General features: G+C 35.9%; 1 protein-coding gene across 2 annotated transcripts in view; it reads right to left on the bottom strand.

Moving 5' to 3' along the window:
* The window catches only part of LOC111508919 (cytochrome P450 9e2), a 38,001-nt gene extending 18,926 nt beyond the window's left edge, over window positions 1-19,075 (bottom strand). Inside the window, exons 1-3 of one of the 2 annotated variants that reach the window (XM_074184205.1) lie at window positions 18,874-19,075; window positions 15,211-15,434; window positions 6,193-6,356 (exon numbers count right to left, since the gene is read on the bottom strand). In XM_074184205.1, coding sequence (XP_074040306.1) covers window positions 6,193-6,356; window positions 15,211-15,416 — 370 coding nt within the window. In that variant the 5' untranslated portion in view covers window positions 15,417-15,434; window positions 18,874-19,075. The remainder of the gene's footprint in view (window positions 1-6,192; window positions 6,357-15,210; window positions 15,435-18,873) is intronic. The other variant, XM_023164562.2, reaches the window with a different exon arrangement.
* Window positions 19,076-21,995: the final 2,920 nt, after the last annotated feature.

Genomic DNA, 21,995 nt, shown 5'->3' with positions numbered 1-21,995 from the left:
ATTTTCAATTATTGGAACACACTTGCAGACCGGTTTCGGGCTGTTTGGCCACTCGTCAGTGCAAGGTAGTGTATATCATCAACATGAAGTCGATGATTTCCGATAATTGAAAATCGAATTCCGTCAGAGTATCATTCCTCGAACTAAGCTGAAGACTACAACAAACAACAGATTTGTCGTTGCTCCATCTGCCTGTGAACGAGGTAACCAACTGCATATCCAAATTTGCCCAATTCCTCGTAAAAGGAAAGAAATCTTTCACGTATAGTCAGTGGGCATACTTGAAGACTGGCTATAAATCAAATCATCTAAAAGAACAATTCGTTCAGGCCAGTCTCAACACCCTACACAGTAGGTTAATGGACTGACACCTATCAGAAAACAACTACTCCCCTGGCTAATACCACGAAGGGCGTTGGATTATATCCGACAGGTGTCAGTGCAGGATTCTTCACTGAAGTTATTCCTGCATATGATGTTGGCGATACAACTGCCGCAATAGATTTTCAATTATTGGAACACACTTGCAGACCGGTTTCGGGCTGTTTGGCCACTCGTCAGTGCAAGGTAGTGTATATCATCAACATGAAGTCGATGATTTCCGATAATTGAAAATCGAATTCCGTCAGAGTATCATTCCTCGAACTAAGCTGAAGACTACAACAAACAACAGATTTGTCGTTGCTCCATCTGCCTGTGAACGAGGTAACCAACTGCATATCCAAATTTGCCCAATTCCTCGTAAAAGGAAAGAAATCTTTCACGTATAGTCAGTGGGCATACTTGAAGACTGGCTATAAATCAAATCATCTAAAAGAACAATTCGTTCAGGCCAGTCTCAACACCCTACACAGTAGGTTAATGGACTGACACCTATCAGAAAACAACTACTCCCCTGGCTAATACCACGAAGGGCGTTGGATTATATCCGACAGGTGTCAGTGCAGGATTCTTCACTGAAGTTATTCCTGCATATGCTGTTGGCGATACAACTGCCGCAATAGATTTTCAATTATTGAAACACACTTGCAGACCGGTTTCGGGCTGTTTGGCCACTCGTCAGTGCTGATATACTCGTCAGTGATGATATACACTACCTTGCACTGACGAGTGGCCAAACAGCCCGAAACCGGTCTGCAAGTGTGTTCCAATAATTGAAAATCTATTGCGGCAGTTGTATCGCTAACAGCATATGCAGGAATAACTTCAGTGAAGAATCCTGCACTGACACCTGTCGGATATAATCCAACGCCCTTCGTGGTATTAGCCAGGGGAGTAGTTGTTTTCTGATAGGTGTCAGTCCATTAACCTACTGTGTAGGGTGTTGAGACTGGCCTGAACGAATTGTTCTTTTAGATGATTTGATTTATAGCCAGTCTTCAAGTATGCCCACTGACTATACGTGAAAGAAAAATAACTCGTTTTCCAGATACAAATTGTTGAAAGTTTTCAAATCATGGTTGGTTTTTTAAAATTTTAGTTATTTTCATCGAACATTTTATAGAAAAAAGTTTTTCATAGACGCGAAACGCGTGTAGAATTGTTGTTTAATTATTATCATGAATAATGAGGGTATCATTGTTAGTATTTGAAAATGAGTTGAGAGACATGTCCCCTATTGGCGGCATCAAGCTACATTAAGCTCATCAGCTTTTATTTGCATAAAAGTATACAATGCACGACTGTTCTTGATTTTCCTGATTGAATACCCACGCAACTTGAGGCAACAATTGTTTTATCTGGGTATTTATTTCAAATAATCTGAATATAATGATATACAAACATAAAGAGAGTACAAGGTCGGAACGTGCATGTCTGCATGGCAATCAAGAAATGTATTTATAGATATTGTTAGTAAACATAATTATAACCGCAAGATTAATTTAGTTGCAAGGATATTCGACTGTCAGCAGATAGTAGTTTCGGAAAATTGAAACTATTTACAAATTATAGTATTGGTTGAAACGGATGAAATTTTTTTTAGTATTCTTGACAATATCTCTTTCAGAATTACGGTGTTCCAACAATTTTTTATAGTGAGAATTCAATATGATACAAACAATAACGGCAAAATCTTGTTTTATTATGATATAATTCAAGAAGCCGGGAATTATGAACTCACATTCACTTCCGAAATTGTTATTGCAGAAGTAGAAGTGTAAACACTATACCGTAAACTAACTTTTCAAAACAAAACAGCGAGTTTCTATCAGAATATATATTCACCAAATCAATTGAACAGCACTAACAATATCTGTTCGCAACAACGTTCTGCATATGACTGAATTATTTTTTCAGAATGATAATGACTGTAAAATCCACACTTCGTTTATACAATACATGACCCTATCAATCATGTCTCTCCGAATCATCAACTTTTCTGGCGCGATAGTCGGTTATTACACCATAAGTTATAATGTGATGATGAAATCTTCGCCAAACAAACAAATGAAGAAGTCTTCCAATAAGGATAGCGGTGAAGGTTATTACACAAGTAAGCAGTAAAATGCTTTGGAATTACAAGAACGGTGTCTGTGCAAAGTTACGAATAATGTTGACTTGACGAGTATTGGTCCAGTTGTCTTGATCAAAATGAGGTAAGTATCTCGGAATTTGAGATACCCAGCTATAAACTCGTAGAAACTTGTATTTTGACATCCTGAAAGTTCCATCGGAACCTACACATCAAAGTCTGCGGTCAAAAGTCATAAAACTCGTTTTATACCCATTTTTTGCAAATATCTGATCAGCTGAATGAAAGGATCTTCAAGACCATTTCCTAAACTTCCCCTGGCTAAAACAGTTCTAAAGATCCATCAACTTGTGCTTCTGAAGTCACAAAAATTGTTCTATCATCCATGGAAGCATATATTCCTTTTTCAATGAAACGACCTTCTAACAGCAAACCTTGTTTCATCAAAAATTGCGAACGAACTATCGCCTCCAAAAATGTCGCTTACCGGCAGTGGCGCAAAAACCCCAGTGCCGAAAACCGAACTAGGTTTGTTAATGCTCGAAACAGCTGCAAGCGTAGGATAGATGGAAGCAAATAACTTCACAATCAGAGAATTAAGGATAAACTGCTTGCCAATCCCAACGGGTCGTGATCCTTCTGGTCGGTAGCTGAAGCCGTCAATCAGAACTTTACAAAATCTTCAATTCCACACAAAAACACGCGGGTAGTTCAATTGCAACAACAGCCATAGAAAAAGCAAATCTACTAGCTGAATGATTTGCGTCCCACTCCATAGTCCATTTTCTGGAAAATGCACCACCACTATTCCCACACTATAATCCAGAATGCCGGAAATTACTTTTCGACAGCGTCTAGTCAGGCGTATTTTGAAACAGCTCAATATCACTGTCTGGCTTTGATGAAGTGCCCGTCATCGTACTTAAAAACTGCGCAGATGAACTCGCACCAGTATTTTTTTTTTTACTTTATTCATCAAAAATAAATTAGATGAACAGGCGGATTATCAGCATAAGCTGTTTCTCAAATCAACCTTACAAAAATATACAATAAAAACTATAATAATAACAAGTATAGAATAGAAGATAAATCAACCAATACAACAATAAACACAATAATGAAAGCTTGATTGAAATGAATAACAATAAGGGTTTTGCAAAAATCGACATACAGAGCACCAATTACCAGGATTTAAGCAGAAGTTTCAAGCGTTTTTTAAATGTCATTATCGTGTAAAGTCTGAAGTCACTGGGCAACTCATTATACAGCTTTTCAATATGTCTTACAAGAAAGGGGTTTTTCCTTCTTGTTGAAAGATTGCTCGCGTTCAGCCTATTTACAAAAAAAAATCTTCCACATAACTATAGACCAGTCGCTTTGCTATAAGTTTTCTAGGGATCCATATTGTCTCTAACCCTCTTTTCATTGTATATCAACGACTCATTGGAAAATTTCACAAATCCAATATATTGCTTTGCTGACGACAGCATACTTGTCTCATCATTTCATTTGGATTCCAGGACATCGGCTACGGTGACACATTTTCACCGGCAGCAGGAAGTTGCATATATTAATGAGGATCTAAAGTGATTTCGAATTAGGGTGAAAGTAACCAGGTTCCATTCAATGTCACAAAAACCCACAAAAATCCAAGAAGATAAATGTCTTCGAACCGGATATAATGATGTCAGGTCAGACAATTCTGCTTTCTGCTTGGATACGTTTATTGGGGGTTAAAATGGACACCAATATGTTTTGGCACAATCATGTCGCTGGAATTGCAAAGGCTGTTTCTCAAAAGCTTGGAACACTGTTCCGAAACAAAAAACTATACACAGCTCAGCAAATTTTGATGCTTCATAAAGCTTAGATCAGATCTTTTTTGGAGTATCGTTCTCATATATGGAGTTCTGCCCCTAAACATACTCTGAAGTTGCTGGATTTCATCCAGAAAAGAGACATCCGCCTGAATGGAGACGCGAACATCACGTGCAACCTTGATAGCCTGGAACATCTAAAAAAGGTTGGAAATTTGTCTCTCTTCTATAGATAGTTTCACGAGAAGTGTTCAAGTCACTTGGCACATTTGATTCCAACAAGAGCTCTACATATCAGAAATACGCGACGGAATGTGACTGCTCATCGTTTAGAGGTTCAACTTAATACACCTCGAACTTCACTGTTCAAGAACTCTTTCATCTAGAAAACTGCATTTATGTGGAATAAACTTTCAAAGAACGTTTTTTCAAATGGATTTAAACCTTCGTTACCCCGGAAAAAAAAATACACTTGAATACCCAGGTGGGGTGTGACATACCCAATTTTGAAAAATCGACAGAATAATTAAAAAAGATTTTTTTATCTCGTTAAGTTTCATATTCCTTTATGTGTTGAATTTCACATAAACAATAACTCTAACGAAAGCAATGAAGAAAATACTGAACTAGAATTTATTTTGTAGAAAACATTTTTCGTTAAATGAAATCACAAGCACTTCTCATTTGATAAACAAATGGAAAAAAAATATTGTCAGCAATTCTGACAAGAAAATTTTGTTTTTCTGTCACGAGATCTGGGGCAGATATGGCATCTCCCAATCCTATTTTCGGTTCTCGCAGGTAGCTGAGGGGTTTCTCCAAGGATATGGAAAATCCTTTTTTGAATTTCTACTGGTATGCGAAGAATATTTTTTCTGATTTCTAAAGTGGGTTTGACTGAAGCAAATCCCAATTCTTGAAGATATTTTCTACGCATTTTGGTGGTATCTGTGGTACTCATTTATAAATTATTTGACTATTTATACCAGCTGTATCTAAAAGAGAATAAAAAATTCCCAACGACCATCTTCTACAGTTGCGCGCAACGGAATAAGTAACTGACATTTCATTCACCGTATCAACGCCACCCTTTGCCAAATTATAAAAACTGATAATTTCTGGCAGATTTTCATCTCCTGTGGATTCATCTATCGCATCATCGTGGTGTAATGATGAAATCAATATAACATTTTTACCTTTTCTAGGTACATATAAAACTAATGTGTTATTCTTTCGAATTCCAAACATTGAAGAGCGTGGCTTTGATTTCTGAAAATTCTCGTGGAATTGCTTTTTTATATTTTCGAAGTGTTCCTACAGCAGTGAGTTTATGTTTGTCATGTGAATCGTTTATGATTTCCAGACTGCTGTACCAATTGTCAAATGTAACATTACGATTGGAGTGCCTGATATTGGAGCTTTCATTCTTTCAACAGTATCAAACGGCTTATTGCTGAGACGATAGATACCTGCCGGCTGGTAACCCGCATATATTTCCATATTCAAAACATGAAATAAACGAGAGTCTACGAGTGCTTGAATTTTCAGACCATACTTGGCCGGCTTGTTGGGAATATATTGTCTGAAAGAGGAACGTCCTCGGAAGTCAAATATTGACCAGGAAAAGTATTAAACCGAGTCAAACTTCACAACCAATTAAAGGAGTATTTGAGTCACAAAAACCATGTCGGGCCACAATATGGTACTGTGACTTACTCTATCTTCCGAGCAGCATGAATCATATTATTCTTTTGTCACATGTACTCATGAATTTACACTTCATAATACTAGAGATCTTGATGATCTTTCTTTCACAGATTTAATTTTTTTTGGATGTTGTGAAAAGTTACATCTATACATATCGAAATGAAACGTACCCACTACTAGTTATCTGAACCATACCTGAAAGTGCAAAAAGATTCTTGCCCCATAGAGGATCAGCTTCTTCCGGAATGTAAACTCTGTGATCAGGAAAATAGTCGAAATCTTTGACAGCAATTTGCTTGATCAACTGTGGATCTTTCAGAATCAGAGTTGGTGTCAAAAATTGATACAGTCCTGAGTACCTGTAATAAAAATGAAAAGTCATGAAATAGATTCATTTCTATTTCTTACTCCTTTCATACAGAGATCAATGAAAATACAGTACACAGAAGAACTAGTTAAATTATAGTTACAAACTTGAAACAAAAACAAAAAATATTTTTATATACAAAATATATAGGATTGTTGCTTAAACAGTACTTTGTTTTGATGAATAATTGTTTTCACTAGTGATTCAAGAAAATTTTTGCAAAATATAAATAATTTTTTTCAGATTTTTCATATTGTTAACTTATTCAAGTATGAATTACTTCATGAAGAGGATTTTTAGCAGAATCTGACTTTGTTCTAGCTGAATTGAAATTATTCATTTGCATAGATATCATTTCTGAAATTCTATGCGGAAATTTTGATAATTTTTGAATTGATTAAAAAAATTGACAAATCTTCATTTCAACTACAAAGAAGTGCTACAAATCATCATAGACATTAAATCAACTGAAATATGTCGTTCACTGCAGTGCAACTAATTGAAAGCCAGATCGCATATACAACATATTCATGATTCAACACCAGACAGAGCTGTTTCAACCCGCCATAGGTCTCATCAGAGGTGCCATAGTGAAAGCTACAGTAAAAGACATCGACTTTCGAAGTCATACCTTGGCTTTCACCTGACCGCCTTGGGGAGCCTTGTTTATTTTTGATATTGGAGAATTGTCTGTCGATCACAAAGTTTTGATCTTCGTTAGGGGATATATCATCAGCATTATTTAGGTTAGGTTAGGTCCAGAGTGAGTGGGTCTATTCGACCCTCCACCTCAACCCGCAAGAGTTTATTGTGGCTCACACCTATTCACACTCAGCCAAATAATCCCAACTCATTAACGAAGCTGATTAGTTTGTACGGTGAGTGGTCTTTCAGGTCAGATGGTGAGAGAACGGCTCTGCCGAATTCTAAAAACCTGATTCAAATGACAGTGTCCTGTGAGAAGGCCTGTTAGACATCGTAGTTCATCCCTACTGTAGTCCAACAACTGTTTGGTATCAAGCTTTGAAGAGTGAATAAACTCCTTGGAGTGAGTCAATCCTGAAAGATTCTGCTAGAAATCCAGGAATCTTCTTGCTATCCAAGTGTTCAATATTGTTTGGCAAAGCCTTAAGCGATACCAATGACAGTTTCTGGTCCGATAAAACTGCTTGCAGCACCCTTCTTTGCAAGGGAGTCAGCAGCCTCATCGCCTTCCAGGCCAGTATGGCCAGGATTCCAGACCACAGACAATCTGTTGAGTCTTCTTATCGGGGAGAGTCGTTTTTGGCAATTGGTTACCATTTAAAATGTTGCTTGGTAGGAGCCAAGAGCTTCCAATGCCGCTTGACTGTCCTAGAATATTTTTATTGACTTTTGTATGAGGTATGATTCTCCCAATTTCTCTGCACACAATTCAATCGCGTAAATTTTCGCTTGAAATACAGTAGCATAGGTTCTCAAACAGGTTGATATGTCTGTCCTGAGTCTGTGACTGAAAACACCTGCACCAGAACCAGAAGGTGTTTTCGATCCATCTGTGATGGATCCTTCTCTTGATGTTTCCTTCTCCCGGAGGATCCAGTCCTCTCTACTCGGAAACAGTATTCTATAAGGCAGTTCGTAGTTGACAGTTGGAGGCATAAAGTCAACATTACTTACTCAGGCTTGTATTTGATGGACAGTTAAATCCAGCAATGCATTTGTGAACGTTTGAACGTCTGAACGTTTGAAGTTCCATTTGCTTTAGATTTGTTTACTGCCAGTCTTCAAGCATAGCCCATTGACTAATAAGAAAAGTTTTTCTTCCTTATTCAGAGGAATCGGGCAAATTACGGATATGCAGTTGGTTAGTACCTCGTCCACTAGATGGAGTGACATTTTTGATGTTCGCTCCAACTTCGGAAGAGGAATGAAATACTCTGAAAGAATTCCGATTTTCAATTGTGGAATATCATTGACTTTAGGTCGATGATGGTCACTATCTTGCACTGATGAGTGGCTAATAAGCCCGAAACCGGTCTGCAAGTGTGTCCGTTCCATAATTGAAGGTCGACTCTTTCAGTTGTATTGCCAATTGCATATGCAGGACATTTTCTGTGAAGATTCCTGCACTGACGCTTGTCTGATATAATCCAACGCCCTTCGTGGCATTAGCCAGGGGAGTAGTTGTTTTCTGATAGGCGTCAGTCCATTAAACCTACTGTGTAGGTATATAGAGACTGGCTTGAACGTTTGAAGTTCCATTTGCTTTAGATTTGTTTACTGCCAGTCTTCAAGCATAGCCCATTGACTAATAAGAAATGCATTTGTGGTTCAGCCTAGCATCATTGATGATATGTATGTATGGGCTCTGGTTTTCGCCTTGTTGCACTGCAGTAAAAGCTGCAGAAGATGAATCTTGCCAGTGGTCGTATCGACTAACATTGAAATCAAATTTCAGCGAATTTTATTTTTGGAAAGATTTGCGGCACTTCAATGAAATTCAACTGTGGTTTTCAATAAGGATAATTTTGAAAATTGAATAATAATAATGATAATAAAGTTTATTCGTCCTGCCAATTTACATGAATTATATAAGATTTATGTATGGATAAACAAGAAATCACAGATGCTCTAAACGTGCTTGTTAGTGATAAAATAATAAAAAAAAAGTATATATAATAAAAGATATTGGCTTAATATCGATAGAATTACAATGGAGAAACATAAAGTTGTCATTACCTATAATTTAATTTAATAACTTTCTCAAAAGTATCACCATAATATGATTATTAATGCTATTTCAAAATCATACAGATCCATTCAATTCACTACTTGCAAATTTATTGGAGTGCAGTATCCAGAATAACACTCATGGTAATCACTATTGGAGTTGAAATAAAATACCAATTATTTTTCAGGCCCTTTTATCGCTGTTGTATCTGACAGTATCCGACATAGATGCGCTCATAAACTACGTTGGATTCGCAACTTGGGTAAGGAATTAATTTATGTTCATCATGAAATACCAGATGCTGTTTTTTTGTATTGGGCTTTTTCAAAAGTTTCGCTGGTTTTATGGGTCTAATTGAAACTGTTATATCTCAGTGAATAATTATTCAATTTTATCGTAATAAGCACCATTTGAATCAGTGCACTTTTACCAGCATAACACAAAGCTGTTAGCTCCGTCAGCATGAAATGGTATGCTCGAAATTCGATGAAGCCGATGAAGCCCGCCATACCATGTACCGTTTGTGATAGGTCAGTCTCCACCAGGGTCCTCAATTCCCCGTCCTAGATTACTTACTGTAGATTGACCACGTCGGGAAACATCTTCCAAGCTCTGGAACGAAAATTTGGAAACCAACGTTATTAACATTGTCATTGCCAAATGCTAGGTTGAGTTTTTCAGCTGTTTTGACAGGGCTTTGGTTCAATTTGAATTCATAGAGAAAAATTGGCCGAGATTTGCTTAGCGACTTGATATGTTGATAAGCTATAATTTAATTTTGTAATACATTAGGTTATATACTAGCGAGTAGTGAATGAGAGGAGAGATGAAAGAGTAAAAAAAGTACTATAGTCCGTTCATGATTTGTCGATAGCACAAAATGAGGGCCCAAGTCATAAAACGGTCGTAAAACTCGTAAAATCATAGGCGGAGATTCCTGAGGTGTTTATTCATTAAATATAAAGCTTCAGTTTATATTCGAAACTTGCCTTGAAAGGGTGAAGTTGTTACGAACGAAAATAATTTTTGGTTTAGTACATTTTTTAATCGCATTTAATTTACGGCTCGTTGGTGTTTCGGCGTCTGCGGCAGTAATTAACGTCTCTAAAATTTATTTTGCGAATTTTGTGCAGTGCGTGAGTAACTTTTTTTCATATTCCTACAAACATATACGTACCTTTCGTTCCTGCTTGTTTTGTTTGATTGCTTGTGATGGCTTCGTCATCATCATCAACATCATCAAGTTTTACACCGGTACTGTTGCGTACAGTCAGTAAGTCTGTCTATTCACCAAGAGAGAAGACTATTGTTTTGAACGTTCACGATGCTCTGGTTTCTCAGAATCCCACAAACACTGTTCAGAACATAATCAAGAGTTGTGCCAACATGATGGGCGTAGGGGAGTCAACAATATATAGGTTCCTATCAGAAAGAAAAAAAAAAGGTATAGCTAACCCAAATACAAACGAATACTTAAAGAGTGGGAGAAAACCTATTGAAATTGATGAATTTGCCAAAAATGGTATTCGAAGGAAAATTCACGAATTTTTTTACAAAAAAGAAATACCCAACTTAAACAAAATTTTACAAGAAGTTAGAGACGACCCGGATTTGCCTCATGTCGGACGAACCAAATTGTGGCAAGTTTTAAAAGAATTAAATTTCCGGTGGGAGAAATCAGACCGAAAATCACTATTGATTGACCGGGAAGAGATAATATGTTGGAGAAGAAAGTATCTAAGATCTATACGAAAATTTCGGGCTGAAGGAAGGCCATTTTACTATCAGGACGAAACGTGGGTAAACGCAGGTCATACTCTCACAAAAATTTGGACAGATAAAAATATATCAAGCTCCAGGCAAGCCTTTATGGAAGGTTGGTCTACTGGTATTTCCCCACCCTCTGGTAAAGGCAGTATATTAATAGTTTCTCACATTGGTAGTGAAAAAGGATTTGCTAAGCATGGTTTGTTGGAATTTGAATCCAAAAGCACAAAAGACTATCACGAGGAGATGACAGCTGATGTTTTCGAAGAGTATTTTGAGCAGATGATTGAACATATACCACCAAACTCAATTATAGTATTAGATAATGCACCTTATCATTCACGACTAGTTGAAAGACTTCCAACGACTGCGTGGAAGAAACAGGATATCATTGACTGGCTGCGGAATAAGTCCCTGCCTTACGAAGATGGAATGGTTAAAGCAGTACTTTTAAAAATTGCCCAGCAACACAAATCTAAGTTCAAGAAATACGTAGTTGACAAAATGGCGGAAAGACGAAACATCACAGTCCTTAGACTTCCACCTTACCACTGCGAATTAAATCCAATTGAACTCATTTGGGCACAAATGACTGCGTGGAAGAAACAGGATATCATTGACTGGCTGCGGAATAAGTCCCTGCCTTACGAAGATGGAATGGTTAAAGCAGAACTTTTAAAAATTGCCCGGCAACACAAATCTAAGTTCAAGAAATACGTAGTTGACAAAATGGCGGAAAGACGAAACATCACAGTCCTTAGACTTCCACCCTACCACTGCGAATTAAATCCAATTGAACTCATTTGGGCACAAATGAAAAGCTATGTGGCTAGAAAAAATACGTCATATAAAATACAAGCTGTACGTGAATTGTTATATGAGTCTTTACAACATATTACAGAACAGAATTGGCGAGATGCAGTAAGACATGCAATAGAAGAAGAACAAAAAGTGTGGGATCTTGACAATATAATTGATGCGACTGTAGAGACACAACCGCTAATTATTAACCTGCAAGACGACTCGGATTCCGAAGATGATCCTGTTTATTTTGAATTTGAATAGTTTTGTAAGTAATCGTAGTTTATATCATTTAAAAATAGGTATTAATTAAATAAATGTATCTTTTACAAATTGCAAGTAACTTATTATTTTTGAATAAAATGAAGAAATTTTTTTAAAATAAAAATACAGTTTACAGTACCTACAGTTTAAGAATATTAATATATTTATTTATTTAAAGTAACTAATGTTTTAATCATATACTCTACGACACTGGTCACTCATTTCCACTCAAAATACCTACATAATCGGATTAAAAGTTTCATAGCTGTATTGTATTTCTTCAGATACAAGGTGGGTTAGTCGAAAACATGTTAAACTGCCAGTTTTAGTTTGGTTTTTGTTATTATATCATATTAACTGTCCTCTCTGTATTTCAGTTCTCTAATGAGGGTCAAACTTGCAGTGAGCTATCAACAAATTATGAACGGACTATAATCATTCGAGCCGACCAACAATGACTTCACGAAATTTTTTCCGGGGTTCTTTGTGTATGAAAGATTTCAGTTCTTTTTTGAAGCGATGTGGATTCATAATCAATCTGATTCCATGTGGAAGAGTGTTGTATAATGTTGGAGCAAGGTATTTATATGAGCGTTGGGATATTAGTTTTTGCATTTGTGGTGTGATATGTTGAGTTCGTTGACGTGTATCATATTCATGTGTGGGTAATTAAAATTTTTGTTTTTGGTGGTAATACATATTTTTCAGGAAAAAGAGTTGATAGACATCAAATACATGAGATTCCGCATAGAGAGCATCAGATGGAAAAATGGGTTCTTTTTTTAAGATAATTTTTAAAAACTGTCTTTGGAGGACCTCTATAGGATATAAATGAGTTTTTAGGGCACTACCCCATACTAATGAGCCGTATCGAAGATGGCTCTCAACTAGGGCATAATAAAGTCTTCTTACTTGTTTTAGTGTTAGTGAGGATGCCAGGACTTTAAACTTGTGGAGAATGAATGGAGATAGGCACAGAGATTGAATATGAATGTTCCACTTGATATGCGTTGTGGAATTGGCCGCGGTGGTAGTGCGCCCGACTCACGATCGGAAGACCGTGGGTTCGATTCCTGCCTCGACCAGATATTTTTCTCGAGATAATTTATCTGGTTGAAGCTGGGATAATTCTGCAACCGTGTTAGGAATCACACGTTAAAAGGTGAGACCTCGTTAGTCCTTAGCTCGCACAAGTTTCTCAACTTCTGAGAGTTGAGTTCGTATGGGGGCGACAGATGATTAACGGGAAAACAGATTTCGAACAGACAGATTTCGAACAGTATCTATGTGTACTCCTAAATATTTTGAAGATGTTGCTGATTTGATAACGAACTGTTCTTTTGGAATATTAACTTGAATTTTATCGAAGTTATGGGAAGTTATCCTATTGCAGCAAAATGGTAGGGAGTGTATCTTATCAATATTAATTGTGAGTAATTTATGATTCAGTCATTTCCAGATAATATGAAAGTCCGATGCAACTATGTCCCTAAGTTCATTCCACGAATTATCTTTGTAAAAAATGGCTGTATCATCAGCGAAACCTAGTATATCTCCCCTAGACTTCAGCAAAAACATTTCGTTCACGTGAATATTGAAGAGAAGTGGTTCCAAAATTTTTCCCTGAGGTACTCCATACTGAATAGTGCTGGGATTGCAACAGTTGTCGTCTATCTTCACGAATTGGTGTCTATGTTGGAGATGAGATTTGAATAATTTCAAAGTATTACTTCTGACTCCAATATCTTGTAGGGATTTAAGCAGTAATTGATGACTCACCGTAGCGAAGGCCTTTTCTGAATCCGAACTGTTTTTGAGAAAGTAGGTTATATTTCGTAATGTATGAACTGAGTCGTTTTTCAAGAATCTTCTCGAAAACCTTCGTCAAGTGAGTTAATAAAGTTGTTGGTTTTTAGTTTGACACATTATTTTTGTCTTTCTTTATAGATGGCACCACTACACTCTCTTTGAAAACTTGTGGCCAAATTCCAACTCTCATGCATTCATTGATTATACAGGGTATAACTGAATAAGTGTAAAACATTTGAGGAGGTGATTCCTCATCGAAAAAAAGATAGGATCTTTCATATAACGAAACTTCATTGGAGCATCCCTTGTTAAGATACAGCCCCTTAAAGAGGGTACATAAAATTTGTATAACAATTTTTTTCACAAGCACTAAAAAAGTTACAATATTGAAATCAACCTGACGTTTTGTACTACCAAAAACACACCTAGCCAGTAATTTGTTTGGTTTACCCCATGGTTGTAAGGGGTGGAAAACGCAACCCCTAAAATGTATTTCCAATGCAACTTTCTGTCTTATTATTTGTTCACCATTCAAAAAGTAATTTTCGATAGCCTGTTTTATTCTTAACAAAAAATGTCTCATGGGTTTTTTGCCCAAAATAAACCAGTTCGCAGCAAAAAATTATTTTATGAACAACTACAGAAATACATCGTCATAAATACCAACTGGATTTATTTTTATTTTGTTGTTAGTACCTGCATTTAAAGATTAAAAGGTAATAAACAAAACTAATTTATTAATAACAAAACACACAACATGTAGAAATCATAGTAAATGTTCAATATGTCTACCTTCAGACATTACGCATGCGTCTAGACGTCGGCGCATTGAGCCACGTATTTGCTCAAATATTCCTAGAGTATCTCTGATTACCCTGCACGCATCGATGATGCGGTTTCTTAAATCCTCTACACATTTTATGTACCCCCTTTAAGGGGCTGTATCTAAACAAGGGATGCTCCAATGACATTTCTTTATATGAAAGATCCTATCTTTTTTTCGATGAGAAATCGCCTCCTTGAATGTTTTACACTTAGTTAGTTACACCCTGTTTAGGTCAGTGGTTCAATGGTATGCTATCTGCCCCAGGAGACTTGTTTGGTTTGAGCTCATTGATGACACTTTTCATTTCAGATGCATCCGAATTTGACCAATAATGGAACTTTCATTGAATACTAATCTGATAATAAAAAAAATCATATATTGAAGATTCGGGATGAAAGTAGTTATTTTATTACAAAGTATTGTGTGCACAAATGTTGTAAACTTCCACGGTGAAAGGTCACTGTGACAAAGCTACTGGATTTGTTAACCATTGTCAGTATGTTTCAGTCTCTCAAGTTTCGTTTACAATCGAGGTAGACATCATCAAAGGCAACGGGGCAACAATCAACAAATCTGAAAATAGCTTTGATAGGTACACTTTTGTGAGCACATAAAAATATTCAGAAAATATTCTTCTCTCTCCTCAATTCTTATGTTATCACTCACCTCGTACCAGGACACTGATTGTATGCATTCCAAACAATATCGGCGGTACTTTGACGTCTCAGGATATATGGCAGAAGTTCTCCAAATAATAAAGGGGGTTTTCCTTGTGGAACTCCTTTTCGTCTCCAGTAACCGTGAGGCCAAATTATATAGTGATAAAATGCACCTGATATCAGTACAAACAATAAAATGAGTTCCAGCATCATAGATGTAGAAATTTGGTACTGAAATAAAAACATCCATTTGAGATGACTCCCAAACGAATCAGTGTAAAGAAGTTAAAAAATGTGAGAGTTTTTTGTGATGGACTTTAATCCACGTTTATGTAATGAATTATGAAAAAATTTGTAACATGAATCAGACAAATCAGAAATCTGGAAATGAAGAAAATCCACATAAAATGCGGTCATTTCATTAGTTTTAGCTGATATGTTCCAGTGTCACTGTTTTTCGAGTTTGAAAGCCGTGGATTTTGGGAGTTTCTTCCTGACGTTTCGCTGGCGCGAGTGGCTAGCTTCTTCTTCAGAGGTTTTACCATCATGGCTTGCTGCACGATGAATAACTTTTAGACTTCGTAAAGCGTATTTATGCCTTGTCAAATAATCAGTTGTATTGGTACCTGTATTTGCTCCTGTACTTGTACCTGCACTTGTACCTGTACTTGAACCGGGAACATTAACAAGTACAGGTACAAGTACAGGTACGAATACAGGTACCAATACAACTGATTACCTTACAAGGCATAAATACGCTTTACGAAGCCTAAAAGTTAGTCATCGGACAACAAACCATGATGGTTAAACATTTGAAGCCACTTGCGCCAGCGAAACGACAGGAAGGAACTTCAAAAATTCACGGCTTTCAAACTCCAAAAACAGTGACACTGAAAACCTCAACCGCGAAAGTCTAAACCATATTGTGATATGTTCCAATCAGCTAGAATATGTTACTTTCGTAGATAACCTGGACCCTTCGAATACGATCTGATATTATAAAGATTGAAGAACAGAATTGAAAAGAAATCATAGTTCACAAAATGACACACTGTAATAATAAATCAAAATATTGGGAATGAAAACTGTGGGTTTTTGCGAAGGCAGTTTTTTACGGAAAGTGGTGTCAGTTCCGAAAGAACCACCTTTTTTTGTTTATGAACTCACATATATATATTTCACTGTCACTTTGCGAATATTCGTTAGTGTAAACCATATTTTGATATCCCAAATGAAATCTGCAATGCATTATATCGAAACTATCAAGTAGAAGTGCAATTTTACTGTATGATATAGTCGAAGTGAACTATATTGTGGACATTCAAAGTTGGCGACACTCTCAAAGACAAAAAAACTTATACATACAAATGAACCTGCTGCGAAATAGTCCACATGGACTATACAATTGGCGATTTGAGTGTTGAAATTTGATATTGGTGCAGTTATAATTACTTAAAATGTTTGTTATCTGTTCAAAATGTGGTGCTCTTGGACGAGTATTAATAGTAAAAACGAGTGTGATAACAACGCAGACTTTTTCCAGTGTAGTGATTCCAACAGCAATGGTGAACAATTCGACTACCAGTGGAAAAAATTCGGATACATTTGAACATTGAAACACAGAGAGTATGTTTTAATGTATATAAGAATATTCATCTCAAATTTGGTTTCGAGAAAAACAAACTATTACAAGCGACATCAGATTTGACCAATATTCCATTCACAACTGTACGTAAAATAGTCAAAAACAAACCTTATGAACGTAAGACGCGATGTGATACAGGATTACCAAAACCTTTAGATGTTCATCTAATGAAATCATTGAAAAAAAAAACAATATATGACTGTTACAAAACCAATGAAATCACTACAACTGAAATCATAAAGAAGAAATTGAATACTTCTGGCCAAAACATGAGCTGCTGTGACAAAACTCTTAAGAAATTGAATAAAGAAACAAGGATTTAGTTTTAAAATAATGAACAAACGTCAAGCAGTCATGATAAGCAGAAGAATACTGGAATTGCCTATCAAATACTCAGAATAAATAACTGAATATAGACGAGAACAATGGAAAACTTTTTATTTGGACGAAACTTGGTATGACACGACACAGTTACGAAAGGGTGGGCTGATGGTTCGAGAATGTGTATGCCTAACATATCTGCAAACAATGGATCGCGACTAATGATTGGTCATTGCAGATGAAGTAAAGGATGGGTTTCGAATTCTTTGAAATTATGTGAAAAAAACTTGAGGACTGCAATGTTGACTATCATAAGAACATACTTGTGAATATGTGTGTCTCAATTTTTTTTTCGAAATATGGTACCTACCGAAATATCTAAGTGAATTTAATGTATGAAAATTATTGGCTGTAATAAAACAAATTGGATGATAAAAACAAAAAATTATTGTACTCATCCAGTTCAATATGTGCCATATTTCAGAAATTCTTGCATACCTATCTCATCTCATAAATACTCTCGCTGACCGGTTTTATCGAATTAGAAGTCGATTTTTTTCACTGCAAAAGGCAATGTACAGAGTGGGCCAAATTGGACACTTTTAAATGGAAACTCCTGCTTTCCAACTTGATATGTGCATTTTGTAAAATTTGCTGTACCTTTTTTCATGTCGAAAATGTCCTGATTCTATGGAAACATTTCTGAAGCACTTTTTTACGTGGTTTAAAAAACTTATTTTTTCAAATGAGATATCAACAGTTATTGATGGAAAACTTTTCAATGAGACATCCTGTATATCCCTACATATTTCAATATAAAATGGAGCACATTTGATACTTTGCTTCGAAATACAGAGTTTTTAGGTTTTTTTCACATAGAGTTTGAAACGCACACTTTAATCAAGAAGTCTTTGTACAAATGCAGCGATAAAACAGATAGAAATGGTTCAGTGTTGAGAATGTTTTCACAGCAGTTATTAAAATGCATAGTTTCAATGAACTGATAACAATTTATACTATATTTACTACTGATAAATAGAACTTCAAAAATAATAATAATAATACTAATAATGATAAAGAACAAACAATGATATTTATTTTTTCAGAAGAGGTGTTAGAAATGTCTATCTGCTTCTCCTACATACAGGCGACACCTCTTCTGAAGGTTTTTTGCTGAATTATATAGGGTGTCTCATTTGGAAAAAAAAATAGTTTTCCATCAATAATTATTGAGTATAACATTGAGTTTGTCATAAGATTTGATTCCCAGACACAATCATCAATTATTGTCATTTATCTAGTTTGAAAACCGGAGTTTCTCTTTGAAAGTGTCCATTTTGGCCCGCTCTGTACACAATTGAACTACATAAATTAGGGTGTGGTAAGATGGTTTCATATACGTATATCCTTTCGAATTGCCTCAAGCAATTTTTGCGATAAGTGAGACTGATTGACTTGATAATAGAATAAATTTTTCAAAAAGATTAGTTTTATTCCATTTCACCGCCCATTTTCCAACCGCATTCTTATATTTGATCAATAATATTTGTTATCTTTTTACAGAAATCAATACTTGCATTATTATAATTCAAGCTTTCTGTGGAATACCCAGTACCTATCTATTGACAGTTCTGTCTTTCAATTTTTCAGGACAGCATTTCGTACTGACATATAGTGAAAATAAATAATGATGTGAATACTTACCCCAGAAAAAAGTTGAATATATGAGTCAAATCACTGAACGTCTAGACACAAGTGATAATTTGTACTTTATATAGATATGCTGCATCGATATGGGTATTCCACCGATAAAATAAACATCAAATTACGGCATGTGTATGAACAGAACCGGCTTGAAGAAATTACTTTTTATTGCTAAACTCTTACGCAAGGGTATTGAACTTCAGTGTGATATACATATCTTTGTTTTGTTTCCACGACTAGCCAACTGATCAAGTCATACAACTTTCTGATGTACTCGTTTCAATTAGACACAAGTGAGACAAACATTCTCGTTTGTGTTTTTGTTATACCTTTACGTGTTCAATATAATATTGAAATAAAGCTGAAATAATGTTGCCACGTATAAGAATATGTTGATACGTTTCAATTTGAAGTGGATTGGGGAATACTTCATCTGTTGTGAACGTTGAAGCGAAGTATACTAACCGACTCTGTTTGAGGTGCCGGTACAATCGAAGCAATGCTTTTTTGCTGAAAACTCTAAAGCAGTGATTTTTTCGAATCTAAAATTTGGCATATACTTTGAAAAACAAATTGGAGTGAATCATGAAATTATTTATAACATATTTTTGCAAAATATTGTTTTTACCATTTCATTTTGGCTTTTTTTATGTCTACAAAGTACCAGGAATTGATCACAGAAACGCAAAATATGTATTATTCATCGGAATTTATTGTATCCTTCCAAAGTAGGCTCCATCTAATCAATCAGAAAAATGTTCAAACGTTTTTTTGAAACCGACTTCGGCACTGCGAATTCTCTCTTCTATCCTCTATCGACTGAAGATGGATGCCTAGAAGTGGTAATTTGAATTTTGGAAAAAAAATCGGCTGGAGTCATATCAGGTGAATACGGTGGCTGTTAGATTGGGTTTGTTGAGCTTTGACCAGGAATTCGTTCACAATGATAGCTTTGTGAGATTGTGCGTTATCGTAGTTCAAGATCCATAGGTTTTCTTCACACACAACTAGTAGTCTATTTCTAAGACTGTCTTCTCAAAAACACCGTATAACGCTTAGAAAATAATCATTATGCAAATTTGACATTTTGTATTATGACTTTTAACCCTGAAACTAATAAATGAAAATACATATTGAATCGGTCTTAAACACTTGTAAAATTACATTAATCCTAGGACATATCCAATGGACTGCTGCAAACTGTGTAGAGGTATATCTATAAAAATAGTTTATTAAATAAATTGCATGTTACAAGTTCATCAACATAAATTAACACAGGGGAGTTACATCCTGATCACATTGCCTTGCAAATAGACTAAAAATCAATTAAGTGAAAAATGAAACGTTCCAATGTCACGCAAAATTTACAAATGAATGATCTCGGTAATTTTTCTATAGAGTATAATAGCAAAAAGGTCATGAAAAATAGCTCCAACTTCAGGTAAGATCAAGTCTCCACATATTTTGATGTGAAACATCCACAGCCGCACTTAAAACCGATTGGTGGGGTGGCGACGCATACCGTGGCAACGAGTCGCCATGCGCAACCGACTGTACGATTGTCTTTCCACTGTTTCGGAATTACGCTGTCTCTTTCCCCACACTGAGATCGGATACCTACAGTGTATACAGTTGTGTTTACTACAGTATACATAAACTGAATGAATCATTTTAAAAAATAAATAAAAACATAATATGTCATCAGTAAGTTAATTTTAATTTTATATTTTACAATATACAATATGTACATTAAGCTCGTCTGTCTCAAGGATCAGGTAATGTAAAATCTACTAGAATGAAATTTACACAATTTTCAAAGCATATATTTCTTTAACTTAATTATTATTCAATTTCAATTTCATTCTCATGACAAATGATGTACAAGACCACTTGCTTGAAGAATATATTTCATAAGACAAAATTGTACCTTGTTTCGAAGATACGGAGCGAAAAAGAATTTCGACAATAACAATTTATTACCAAAAATTACATGTATTGTTTCTTAATCTACAAGAACTGTTGAAAATGACTCGGATGCAAGAATCCAATCTTCTCTTCTTCGACTCCCGAAGTCTTTCAAAAACACCAGGATCTTTTCTGATTTCGTTACACCCAGCAAATTGAATGTCCGCAGCCGTTTGATGTAATCGGAATGTTGTTGAAAGGTAATAACAGAATTGATATATTTTTCATTACTTGGTAGGTCCAGCGAAGTACGATACACTTTTATTTCGACTACGTTAATAATTTCGTCTCACTCGAGTTCTCACAGCGATTTGAATGAAATACTCGTCTTGGAATATTAAACATCTTCCTCTGGAAGATGATCACTTGGTGATTGAAACACGTGTCGAGATGTTGAGAATAACGGTTTTTTGTTGGGATTGAACTCAACTTCAGTAATATTCAGTTCTTATTATGTATGGGACAATTGAAGGACAGGTAGTTTGATGTACGTTGGATACTGTTTGTTATAATCCCCCTAGCGAGGAGTAACTGAAAAAAGCATATCCTTTTAGGTCTGATTCATAGCAGAATTGTTTATATTTATCTAAGAGATATTGCGTGTTTCTTTTGAGTAGCCATAGATCTGGTTGATTCAGTAGATCCACCCAGTTTATTGAGCCGAAAACGAACGTAATTGACTTGTCCAGTTCAACCTCATGACGTGAGATTGAATTAAAAATAGGCTGGTCGGTGGTCGGGCGGTTTGACGTGGTTGCTTTGTTCACTCACTCGAATTGACTGGCGTGTTGGTCGGTCGGTGGTTCAAGCCCCAGTCTGAACTATCGATTTACCTTGCTATCGTCCAATCCGCGTTGGGAACAACACGTTAAAAGTTAAGACCTCGTTAATCCTTAGCTCGTACAAGTTTCGACTTCTGAGGGTTGTTGTTCGTAGGGTTGCGACAGCTGGTTAACGGAAAAACATATTTAAAACAGATTTCAAACAGAAAACATTCTTCACCCTTTTGTAGGATCTTTATAAGCCAGGTTGGTGAATGTATGAAAGCCGCGAATGATAGGTTTATTATGCCTGTTTCGATCCAGACATAGAAATCTGAAATATTCTGCTGAAGTCTGAGCAGCGGCTTGAAGAATCCGACTTGAACCCTCTCGATT

The sequence above is a fragment of the Leptinotarsa decemlineata genome, unplaced genomic scaffold (genome assembly GCF_025532065.1).
Source record: "Leptinotarsa decemlineata unplaced genomic scaffold, Ldec_3_MD MMD2_P_RNA_scaffold_2, whole genome shotgun sequence".
NCBI lineage: Eukaryota > Metazoa > Arthropoda > Insecta > Coleoptera > Chrysomelidae > Leptinotarsa > Leptinotarsa decemlineata.
Note: the sequence above shows the minus strand (reverse complement) of the source record. Positions and strands in the feature narration are given on the sequence as shown.